Below are 11,172 nucleotides of genomic sequence, written 5' to 3'. Positions count from 1 at the left end.
GGATCCGTGAACCCGCGACGAGTCTGTTCCTCGGCTGGTACAGATACGCGAGAATCTTCTATTTTTATTTTCTAGTTTTCGAGACTCGATCGTAAACGATTAAACGTTCCTGTGCAATCGATTTGTTATTCTCTCTCCGTTATTTCTCATCATTACGCGTCACGTTCTCTGCTCTGTACCATTCTTCTTGTTTCTTTCTGTCCGTGCAATTCCTTTTCGTTCCCCAATGATCCCTCTATGATCGTCCGATGTGTATACGTATATGTAACGGTTTACCGGCATTCCTTAAGCATCTTCCCCCTTTTTTCTACGATTCTTTTCACGAGAAATTCATTCGCCCCGAGTTTCGTTCGCGCTGTCGATTCGGTTGACCAAATTTTCCACTCTCGGAAAGAGCCTCGATTCTGTACTTTCGAATACTTTCACGACCAACGGGTTTAGGACATCAGGAAGGAAAAGCAGGAAACTTACGAAGACAATATTACATACGTATAAGTGACTAAATGAAGAATAAAAAAAAAAAATTATATATATAAATATAAATATATAAATATATGAATATAAATATAGATATATAAAGATAGAAATATTCGCTCTAATTCGGGAGTATTTGCAACCTGCTCGCCTCGATGTATGTATATGTACGTACTATTAATTAACAGACAGACTACAGCGTAATTTTGCCAGCTTTCGCGCATCGGCATCGGTTATGTCTCCGGTTAATTCCTAAACTATTTACGCCAGAACTAATCGAAGTGAAACAGATGAAGAGGTAAATAACTAAACGACTAATCGTAGATGGACACTCGTAAGGGGAGTGAAACGAACGAAATACGAGAGAAAGCGAGAGGAGGAATACGAGGAAAAGAAAAAAAAGTAAAAAATTGTTAATGATTGTTGATGCAACGATTTAAAAAAAAAAAGAAAAAAAAATATGAGCACCGTACGATGCCTTCCGTGAACGACCGAGCTTGCCTAGTTACCGAGATAACATAGAAATTCAATGATTCGATCTCGAAGTGAATTCTCTCGTCGAAAGTAATGTTATTCCCGCGATGCTTCTCCGATCTGTCGAACAATTGTTTCCTCTGTCGCGGACAATAAACATAGAGCAAGTAAAAATTGTGTGCCATAAAATATATATATGTATGTAGTAGAAGAACCTTCGTAAGGTCGCATAGAACAGTTTAAATTACCGATACGTACAAGTATCTTCTGCAGGTGCTACACGAACGGTGTAGCACGATATTACACCGAGAACGTATTGTGATTACGCCTGAGGTTGAGAAGCACGCGGGTAATAATAAAATATTCGCTTTAAACTGTACTCGACGAACACTGGTGGTTACGCCATCGAGCTTTCCATGACTACGTTACGTAAGCGCCAGAATCGTGCGTGTGTGCGTGTAAAACGTATGCGTGTATTGCGTGTATGCGCACCAGGATAAATACTCGGAGAAAATACGGCAGGACAATAATAATACCGTTTCTTTTTAGGATTTAGAATGCGTAAGCATTAATTACAATAGTATATATATATATGTACATCGTAAGTGTGGAAAAAAAAAGAAAGGATAAATTTGCTAAATGCAAGCCTGCACACGTGCGCACACACACGCGCGACCCCCTGTGCCCGTGTGGGTACGTGTGCGTACACGGCACAGCATGCATGTACATAGGTAATACACTCGTAAGGTTACATTTAGTCGCCAGGAATAGCGATGCGGATGTTATTGTAACAGTGAAGCGTAATATGCGGTAGATACTTGCGAGGACGGTGGGAGGGGGGAAAAAAAAAAATTGTATGAAAACCGGATGGTTCCAGCTGCGTAGTGGATGCAGTGCCTTCTCCGGGTGTTGAAGGGAGCGGTTGCAAAGCGGCTCGAAAAGCAGTTGCACTGTATAAAATTTTAATTGTAAATTCCGATGATACGTTTCTCTATAGCATCCTGGTAATTGCACTAGGTCCGGTTCAGAACGCTGATACGGTTCAGGTCATTTAGAGTTGCGAATTACCGATGGAAAAAAAGAAAGGGAGCACGACGTGATTTTTTCCTTCATTCGAACGTGAATTTCAAAACGATACTCGCCTTTTTTCAGGGAAGGAGGAGTATATTCTTGTAATTAGATCGTTGACTAATGTTACAAAAATACGTTATTCTAACGGGAACGATCGATCCTTCTAAAAGATCGATCGTTGATAATGGGCATTCGATATAGAGAGGCGAATAAAAAAAAGGGTATAGAAGGAAAGAAAGGGATGAAAATGTAATGGAAGGGTGGTGTGTATCGTCGAAGGGATCGAACACTGCTCGCACTACGCGGCGAACTTTCGAAGCGCGATTCGAACGAATCCGGCTGAAACGGAAGGGGAGCCGAGCCTGTTACACATTACGAGGAGAAGCAGCAGAGAAAAGAAATGAAATTAAAAATAATGTATTGTGACGAAGTTCCATCCATAATAAAATAAATGAAAATATTATACAGTTAGGCCGACTTTTCCGCCAGTTCGTGCCTTTTTTCTGCAGGGAGAGAGAGTGCAGTTTTGGAATCGATCTGAATGGTGTATGCAATTGATGTACCGCCTACTGATAAAGAGGGATGAAAAAAAGTGACGGGAGAGAAAGAGACAGAGAGCGAAATGAGAGGGTGTAACGTTGGAGTCTCGTCGACGATCTTAGAGAATGGCAAAAAGGAAGGGCGGATCAAAGGGGTGACGGTTAAGAGGGGGTGGTTAATTACGTGGGATAGATCGAACGTCGTTACGTTTAGCACCGTAACGAAGCGTGTAACCCTGTAATGCATTATTCTCGAAGAACATTACACGCACGCCCATTATGTACGACGAGGTACGAGAGTAACGAGTAATAAAAGGCGATGAAACGAAGGGGAGAAAAGAGGTGCGAGATGAAGTGTAAGCAGTTGAAGCCGAGTGACATGAATGAAAGGGTGAGAGCAAGTGGAAAGAATGTACGTATGGATGGGAGAGCGAACGGGAGGGAGAGAAAGTGAGCGAGAGAAAGAATTCTAGCAATTGTTGAACGTTCATTAAATTGTCCTCGTTTCACGATGTAATAAAGGCTATTTTACTTTGACATCGATGTTCAATTCCTTGTTTCGTCAACCTTAGGTGTAATAATGTTTATGAACGTTTGTAACATGTGTTTGTTCAGTAACGAGATTGCCAGGCTCACCATTTGTTTTAGGGAACACAGATCACTCGCCTGTCGAGGTACATATTGGTACGTCTCCCTATTTTTGGGGTCAAGCGTTTAACTTCCTAGCCCTGAAAACCGTAACCCTGCGACCCTCTGGCTTTGTGACCCCAAACCCCTGCGAACCTGCAACCCTCCAAGAAGGCTATCAACACCCCTACGTTCCTGCAACCCTCCAAGAAAGCTACCAATACCCCTACGAGCCTGCAACCCTCCAAGACAGCTATCAACACGAAGACACTATCAAACACCCATTAAGAAAGTAGAGTATCGATGCTATTCACATGCTTTTTTTTTATTTTTATTGCGTTAATATAGAATACTTATTCTGAAATATAATAGACACGTAATTCGTTGAAAATATCAAATAATAGACTATTTATTTAGTTAGGTAAAGATATATAGAAATAATTTTTTAAGAACACGATCGAAATCGATTTTTATTGTTAAAATGTACACATCGCTCGCCGCAATCATTTTCATAATTAAATAACAGGTTCAAAATTTCATCTTCTGCCTATTGTATACTGTACACAGATGAACAAAATGGTCTTAGTTTAAAGGAAGCTTCAGGCACTGTATATCTACAGCATCTCCTTTATACCTGTTCAGTTGGCTCAGTAAATGTAGCTTTGGTTGTTTACAGTGAGTTGTATGCAATTCATATGAGGTACAGACATTCAACAACACAGGTTCTTGTAAACTTTTTACAGGGTTTCTTGTGATCATACTTTCATATAAATGTACTGCTGCTTTCAGCTGACCTGTATACAAAAGGCAGACAGCCATGTTATTAATTAACGCGATGTTAGATGGATCCAATGCTTCTGCAGCTTGAAAACACTTGTATGCTTCTTGAAAAGAATTATGAGCTACTGCCATCAATCCTTTATCCGTCAACTCTCTGACAGTAGGCCCACTGTCCTTTTTCTGTTGATTAGTCAAAAATTTTTCCGCTGCTGAAACATCTCCCAGAAACAAGTGTAGTCTACCTATGCTAGCTCTTAGCGCATCCATTTGCTCGGGTGACCAATCTGCGGACTCGCACAACTTCTCTAAGATATCCATAGCTAGTACATAATTTTTCATGCTAACTGCACAATTAGTTATAGATATAAGGACTCTGGACCTTCTGCCCTTCCATAATCTTATAGCATCCTCCTGTTCAGCAGGATTGATCTTAAAACGAGATCTGTCCCCATTGGAACCACTGCTCAAATTAGTTATAATTTGGTTGACTGTCGCTAGAATCTTATAAAGATTGTCCAATGCCTGTTTAGGTTTTCTCCAGTACATTGGGATCTCTGCTAGAAGCAGCCTGAAGGAGAAGGAAGCCATAGAACCTGGCCTGGTGCCGTATAGTTCCGGATAAAACGTAAAGTACATATCCGGTTTATCCAGATTACCGAACGGCTTCGATTCATTCTCCAAAATATCAATTTGCCTGAGTTTGGTCAACAGAGCCAGCCTTGTATACCATAATTGCAACGAATGCGGAGAATGTTTACTGGATTGATTTATCTTCCCGTAACCTTGAGCATATACCGCCAACAGTCTTCCCGATAGATTTATCGCTGCCTTGTAACAACCGGCCTGTATCAAAGTTCTCAAGCCTCGCTCGTCTTGCGTAACATCGGAAGCAGTGAGTACCTTCCTCTGCACGTTCTCGTCCTCGCTTAGAAAACGTACAGCAGCGTTCTTTATTAGGTTAGGCATGTCACCCTGTACCGCGAGTCCTGGCATCGTCAGGTTCTCCCTGTCCAAGGAATTAACACCGGCAGTCGAAGTGGCGATGCTTCGTAGAATCTTCCTCGTTTGCTCAGAAGGTATCCAAGCGTCTCTGTGTACATCGTTGGTGGTGCTATGGTCGACTCGATCGCTCCCTAGCAGCGTGCTACATTTCAAGAATTCACCCGATTGATGGGCGAGCAGCTCGAACTCCGGGATTCCACCGTACGAGGCAATATCGTCGAAAATCGTGCGAGACGCGTTCTCGAAGTAACGGCTGATATCAGCCTCCGTTTCCTTCGTAACCTCTCCGGCGGTATCGGATTTCTGTTGCGTCGAAGCCTCATTCCCCTCGGCCATTCTACATCTGACTACTGTATTTTCTCTCGAGACCTATGTACATCTGTTTCCCCCGATTTTCTATACACGCGATAATTTTATAAACATTGAAAGGAAATTAAGGGAAAGTTAAACGTCAACTGTCAAAATCAGATGTGGACATACTGCCACGAAGTACGAGTACAATAGAGTATGGTGTCGTCGCGTTAATATCAAGCGATCTCTTTTGCCGTGAAAATTCGTAACTTTAGTAAGCAATTTAATAGTGTTTTATTTAGAAATACAATTTTGCAAGCTACACAGAAATTACGTGTCTAGTCATTTACTTTTCTGGTAAAATAATTATAAGTACAAAGTATGTACCAGGCAATGAATGACTTAAATATAACGCGTCCTCTAATTTAGTTGAAGCGCACACTAATAGGTAGCGCTATAAATGTGATTGCTGATTAATAAATTAGGTTGAATCTTGATCCACGTGAGTGTAAACACGTGATAATTGTATAAATTAAATATAATATTATGAACAGTGTAATGCAAAATGTTCGACTTTCGAGCGGCTACGATATGCCCCTTGTCGGATGTAAGTTCTTTAATATATAAAAACTACAGTATACTATTTAGTTTCTAATAATATGTGTCTGATATAAAGGGATACAAGTCTTAGAATAACTGAAAGGAACGTGTTACTATGAAATGTTATATATTAAATAACTTTCCTTGTAGTTGGGACATATAAGATTCAAGGGAGAGATATAATACACGAAGTAGTTAATGAAAGTTTGAAAGTAGGATTTCGTTCTATTGGTATGTATGCAAGAAAAATGTAAGTCTATAAGTACTGTGTGCTTATAAATTACTCTTATTATTTTGTTATGTAAAGATACAGCTGTAGTTTATCGAAATGAAGAAGATATTGGACATGCCTTAAGAGATTTATTACCAAAGTATAATCTTCAAAGGAGTGATATCTTCATTACAACTAAACTTGGTATATATTAATCTAATAATTGATCTATTATTAGAATCCAATCTTTACTATGGATTCTCATTTTCTGTGTGTTCATGTTAACAGCGCCGAGTGAAAATGGAAATCCAGAAGGGATAGAGCAGTCTGTGCAAAAATCTCTCAAAGCACTTAATACAACATACATTGATCTCTATCTGATTCATTGGCCTGGTACAACTCGTATACCAGAAACTTCGACAGACAATCCAAGTTTAAGAGCAAAAACTTGGGATAAATTGGTAGATTTAAAAGAACAAGGTTTGTTAAGATCTATAGGCGTGTCTAACTATACCATTGGTCATCTGGAGGAATTGTTGAAAAATTGCAAGGGTGTACCACCGGCTGTTAATCAAGTAAATTAATTGTAACTATGTATGCTTTAATTTATACCAATTGAAGAAGTAAAGCATGTTTTCCTATGCAGGTTGAATTGCATCCACATTATCGTCAAGAAGAATTAATCAAGTACTGCAATGAGAAAGGAATTCATGTACAAGCATATTCCTCATTAGGTACTAGCAGCAGTACAAGTCTTTTAAGAGACCCAACTGTGGTAAAAATAGCTTCTCAACTTAACGTATCACCGGCGCGATTATTACTAAGATGGGCTTTGCAACAAGGAATCGGTAAATAATTTAATCGTCGATCTCTTGCGATGTAATAGAACTACGATTGAACGTATTTTTAAATTATTACAGGTATTATTCCGAAAGCAGTGAAGAAAGAACATATAAGAGACAATATACGACTCGATTTTTCAATCGATGAAGAAAACATGAATATCTTATCTTCTCTACCGCAACAGAAATATGCCTGGGATCCTTCTAATGTGAACTAAATAAACTTAGAAATAAATGTAAATATAAGAGATGGAAGATTTTGCGGATCAAGTAGCAAAGCTTTGTTTAGAAAAATATAATAAGCTTGGTAAAAAGGGTAAACCGTCAGAGACAGAATGGACTGTGTTATCGGGTATAGTAATAAAAAAAAATGATGGTTCATTGTCCTTAGTAGCTCTTGCTACAGGAACGAAGTGTTTAGGAGAGATAGATTTAGTAAATACGGAACTATACGAGGAGGGTTGTAGATTAAACGATTCTCACGCAGAAGTTCTTGCTAGACGTGCCTTTTTAAGATACTTGTATGAGCAGATAGATTTATTGCTTAGCGATGGAAGAAGTGATATTTTTGCACTAGATGATACGAAAAAAATTAAGATACGCGATGGAGTATCGTTTCATTTTTTCACGAGTCAGACACCATGCGGTGATTGTTCTATATTTTTAAAAGATGATTTGTATGATCATGATGTACCCCCAGCAAAAATTAGAAAATGTGATTATAATATCGAAGGAGAAATAATAAAATTAAACAGTGATAAAAAAGATAAGCAGATAGTTAGAGACATATATAGAACTGGTGCGAAATGCGTTAAATCCGAGGAACGCCAAGATCCTCAGTTGCCTGGTATAAATTATCACGTAGTTGGAGCATTACGTACTAAACCAGGAAGGGGCAATCCGACTCTCAGCTTATCTTGTTCTGATAAAATAGCGAAGTAAATTGAACTGCGCAAAATTATTATGTATTTCGTAATTGCTGAAATTAAATTCTATATGTGTGCTGATTTTAGATGGAACATTCTTGGATTGCAAGGTTCACTTTTGTCAATTCTGATACCTTCGATAAAAATGGAAAGTATCACGATTGGAGGTAATTCTCCTTTCTCCTTGCAAGCAATGGAGCGTGGATTGTTCGCACGATTTAATGAAAATTTGAATAAGTTAAATATTGTACAAAGTAAATTTTCTTTTAAACAGCAAAAAAGTTCCGGTAGAAAGCATCCTTGCCCTTCAAGTATAATATGGTGTGCTGTGAGAAATCGGTAATTTATATAACATTTATATTTCATTTGATTTATATACTAATATATAATGCTTTATTTACAGTGATACCGAAATTGCAGTGGAAGGTAGAAAGCAAGGGGCTACGAAAAAAAAGAAAGGCGGCAATTTACTCGTAACAAGGCGGGCTCTTTTCGAATCGTTCTTACGAACTTGTGACAAATATGAAAACTTTCATTGCAACACGACACATCCTAAAAAACTTACCTACTTGGATTGCAAAAGATGGTCCAAAGATTATCAACGTCTATGGAACACTTTAAAGTCAGGATATTTTCGTGCTTGGACTTCTAAACCCATCCGGTTACAAACATTCGTTTTATAAAATATTTAATATTTATTACCGTAAAATATAATTCTTTTTATTAAAAAATTTATTAATTTTGGTGATAATTTAGTATAGGTACAATAAATTTATAACGTCCGTTTACTTATGTTGGTATATCCGGTACCTATACAAGTTAAAACAACTTGGTCTAATTCTTCATCTTCTTCTTTGTGCGGCTTAATTTTAAAAACGATTCCAAAGAAATCTCTTAAGTCGCGCAAAAATTGTATCCTGCCAAAGTGGTGGTTATTTCAAAATGATAAATAAATATAGCGATGAAATAAATTAATACTACTTACATCGATGGCGTTAACGGTCCCGTCAGGACTTTAGAAACATCTTTTCTACCCAATGCCATAAACATAGCAGTCATAGGCTGAAACGGAGAATCCACGCAACCATTTCTAGAAACGAGTCTGTGTTAGTATCTGTATTATTAATTCATACACTCTTAAATTGTATTTCCTCTACCTATAAATTTCATCTACTAATTTCATAGCTGCTTCTTTGCCAATATCTTCTGGTACACACGGCAAAGAACCCGTCGTCATTACGGGCGAAAATGCTTCTCCACCGAATACAACTTCAGCAGTTGTTTCAGCTGATAAACATACTCCAAAACCTATTGAATTTGTACATGTTTAAATATTCTGTGTAGAAATAGTTTGGGATTGTATCCCAAAATGTATTAAGTATATACCTGGCGATTTTCCACTGGCTGCACCTTTACAATGATCTGTATGAATGTATACATCTGGTAAAAACTTTAACATTACACCTTTAGCAGATTCTACAATTCGATTCGCGACCGCAGGAGATACACGTATGCCGCACGCGATACCCCTTATTCTTTTTACCATCCCACTACTCTGAAACTATAAATATATATGTATGTACATATTCTTAAAAAATTTGTAGAGGTACTTTGTTTGTAAGTAAGTCTAGTTTATACTAACTTGAATACTTCTAAGATTACGGCTAATAGGGCACTTGAATCGAATTTCTCCACCTCCCAGAGGTGCAGCTCCTCTTTTGTTAACAGTAAATACAACCTCATTGTCACCGGAGAGGAATCTTTTTAATATAGGCACAGCGCATGCCTTGATTCTATCCACAGATGGATCTTTAAAAATGTTTAGATCATTAGTTAATAAACTTTATCTTCTCAGAAGTAACTGCTTGGTGTTCACAAGCTATGAATTACCTAAGGTATTATTGGTAACTCCTTTGAGTTTTATATCCACAGGTTTTTTACAGAATGGAGCCAGTATTAAAACTGCTTCCAAATAATAACCGATACCTCGTTGTACATTACAGTCGTGTTCTAATTCACCACCATTTAATAAACCGGGACTATAATATAAACTGGTCCCAGTTTCGTTTAACTCTATCCTGGATCCATTTGTAATTTTGTCAAGTAAACGAACAAAGCTGACTTCGTACTCTACAATAAAAACATGTACGCATACAATAAATAGTACAAATATTATATAATTTTATATTTTAATTGACTAGTTTGAAAAAGTAACCTTTAAGGCCAGGATCATCGTTTTTAGTCCTGATATTTGTTACTCGCACTGGTTTGCCTGACAGTGTCGATAGTAATAAACGATACCGCAAATAATTGCAACCCTCGTACGTTAGAACGTTATTTATTATTTCAGCTGGCATGCTTGGCTCAAATTTTTGATACACAATGAGCACGAGGTTGAGGAAGCATGGAACTGTATCAACTTAGCTAACCATTCCTTCTTTTAACTTAAGGTATCTCTTTTAATTAATTAGCATTAATATAATTACGTATTCAAGGTACTATATAATATTGATTTACGTCTCCAATTAAATCGTACAGAGTAAATATTTTATACTGAGTGATTGTTTATAAAAGTTTCATTTTGAACTCGTGGCGCCATCTCTGTAAAAAGTGCTCAAACTGGTCGCACACAAGTACCGACAGTGAAGTGAACTACTGAAGACTACTAGCGCCATCTCTCGGAGAAGCGCTGAAACTAGTCGGGTATTAGTTTTAGCACTTCTCCAAGAGATGGCGCTAGTAGTCTTCAGTAGTTCACTTCGCTGTCGGTACTTGTGTGCGACCAGTTTGAGCACTTTTTACAGAGATGGCGCCAGGGGTTCCAGAGTAAGGTCAGCAGCATCTGTCTCACTCTTTCCTATAGCTTTCTTATATATCTTTCTCTCTCTTACATCCAAAGCGGGAAACATGTAAAGTAGGAAATCTCTTTCTATATTAATATTAATTAGTTATTTATATTTTATTATTTTCTTTATCTTCAAATGTTGTATATATACAAAGTACTTTTTGGGGGCTGTGTTACGTACACGTTTAGTAACAAAATTATTCGCATCTATCTATATAATGAATATATAAGTTAATACAATCGCTAAGGCAGTTATTATCGTATTATCTATATTGTTTTCAAGCCACAAATAAATAAATAATAATGATTTCTGGCAAGCATTTATACAATTAATTATATACATATGCAACATGTGTTTATATACAGACTTGACAATTATTTTAAAATCTTTCTTTACACTTTTCAGTGGATAAATTATTTTTAAGTTGAAAAACTGAATTTGACTAAACATTGATTTGTCTATTTACATATTTAGTAATTCCTCTGTTTA

General features: G+C 37.5%; 4 protein-coding genes across 4 annotated transcripts; 2 read left to right on the top strand and 2 right to left on the bottom strand.

The window, feature by feature from the left end:
* Positions 1-3,623: 3,623 nt before the first annotated feature.
* LOC143432978 (trafficking protein particle complex subunit 12) lies at positions 3,624-5,467 on the bottom strand. The gene has a single exon (XM_076910005.1). It carries the CDS (start codon positions 5,301-5,303, stop codon positions 3,768-3,770), a length of 1,536 nt encoding a protein of 511 aa, XP_076766120.1. The 5' UTR covers positions 5,304-5,467; the 3' UTR covers positions 3,624-3,767.
* A 259-nt stretch (positions 5,468-5,726) lies between these two features.
* Positions 5,727-7,151, top strand: LOC143432745 (uncharacterized). Its single transcript, XM_076909612.1, has 6 exons — positions 5,727-5,865; positions 6,009-6,089; positions 6,166-6,273; positions 6,358-6,644; positions 6,716-6,917; positions 6,990-7,151. The coding sequence occupies exons 1-6, from the start codon at positions 5,805-5,807 to the stop codon at positions 7,127-7,129; spliced, it is 879 nt and encodes a 292-aa protein (XP_076765727.1). The 5' UTR covers positions 5,727-5,804; the 3' UTR covers positions 7,130-7,151.
* Positions 7,152-7,160: 9 nt separating this feature from the next.
* LOC143432742 (tRNA-specific adenosine deaminase 1-like) lies at positions 7,161-8,568 on the top strand. The gene is made up of 3 exons (XM_076909608.1): positions 7,161-7,849; positions 7,925-8,176; positions 8,241-8,568. Exons 1-3 carry the CDS (start codon positions 7,161-7,163, stop codon positions 8,518-8,520), a joined length of 1,221 nt encoding a protein of 406 aa, XP_076765723.1. The 3' UTR covers positions 8,521-8,568.
* A 29-nt stretch (positions 8,569-8,597) lies between these two features.
* Rtc1 (RNA terminal phosphate cyclase 1) lies at positions 8,598-10,267 on the bottom strand. Its single transcript, XM_076909609.1, has 7 exons — positions 10,053-10,267; positions 9,728-9,967; positions 9,480-9,646; positions 9,224-9,398; positions 8,995-9,145; positions 8,823-8,927; positions 8,598-8,754 (listed from the first exon to the last, which is right to left on the bottom strand). The coding sequence occupies exons 1-7, from the start codon at positions 10,192-10,194 to the stop codon at positions 8,610-8,612; spliced, it is 1,125 nt and encodes a 374-aa protein (XP_076765724.1). The 5' UTR covers positions 10,195-10,267; the 3' UTR covers positions 8,598-8,609.
* Positions 10,268-11,172: the final 905 nt, after the last annotated feature.

The sequence above is a fragment of the Xylocopa sonorina genome, chromosome 2 (genome assembly GCF_050948175.1).
Source record: "Xylocopa sonorina isolate GNS202 chromosome 2, iyXylSono1_principal, whole genome shotgun sequence".
Lineage (NCBI taxonomy): Eukaryota > Metazoa > Arthropoda > Insecta > Hymenoptera > Apidae > Xylocopa > Xylocopa sonorina.
This window is presented reverse-complemented; position numbering and strand designations above follow the sequence as displayed.

What these genes read in the sequence shown, in the direction of transcription:
- LOC143432978 (XM_076910005.1), bottom strand. Translation starts at nt 5,303, where the DNA reads ATGGCCGAGGGGAATGAGGCTTCGACGCAACAGAAATCCGATACCGCC.
- LOC143432745 (XM_076909612.1), top strand. Translation starts at nt 5,805, where the DNA reads ATGAACAGTGTAATGCAAAATGTTCGACTTTCGAGCGGCTACGATATG. An exon ending in CGATATGCCCCTTGTCGGAT is followed by an intron (nt 5,866 to 6,008) that starts GTAAGTTCTTTA and finishes CTTTCCTTGTAG; the next exon opens with TTGGGACATATAAGATTCAA. An exon ending in TACCACCGGCTGTTAATCAA is followed by an intron (nt 6,645 to 6,715) that starts GTAAATTAATTG and finishes TTTCCTATGCAG; the next exon opens with GTTGAATTGCATCCACATTA.
- LOC143432742 (XM_076909608.1), top strand. Translation starts at nt 7,161, where the DNA reads ATGGAAGATTTTGCGGATCAAGTAGCAAAGCTTTGTTTAGAAAAATAT. An exon ending in TGTTCTGATAAAATAGCGAA is followed by an intron (nt 7,850 to 7,924) that starts GTAAATTGAACT and finishes TGCTGATTTTAG; the next exon opens with ATGGAACATTCTTGGATTGC. An exon ending in TGGTGTGCTGTGAGAAATCG is followed by an intron (nt 8,177 to 8,240) that starts GTAATTTATATA and finishes CTTTATTTACAG; the next exon opens with TGATACCGAAATTGCAGTGG.
- Rtc1 (XM_076909609.1), bottom strand. Translation starts at nt 10,194, where the DNA reads ATGCCAGCTGAAATAATAAATAACGTTCTAACGTACGAGGGTTGCAAT. An exon ending in CGATGATCCTGGCCTTAAAG is followed by an intron (nt 9,968 to 10,052) that starts GTTACTTTTTCA and finishes TTTTTATTGTAG; the next exon opens with AGTACGAAGTCAGCTTTGTT. An exon ending in AGTTACCAATAATACCTTAG is followed by an intron (nt 9,647 to 9,727) that starts GTAATTCATAGC and finishes ACATTTTTAAAG; the next exon opens with ATCCATCTGTGGATAGAATC.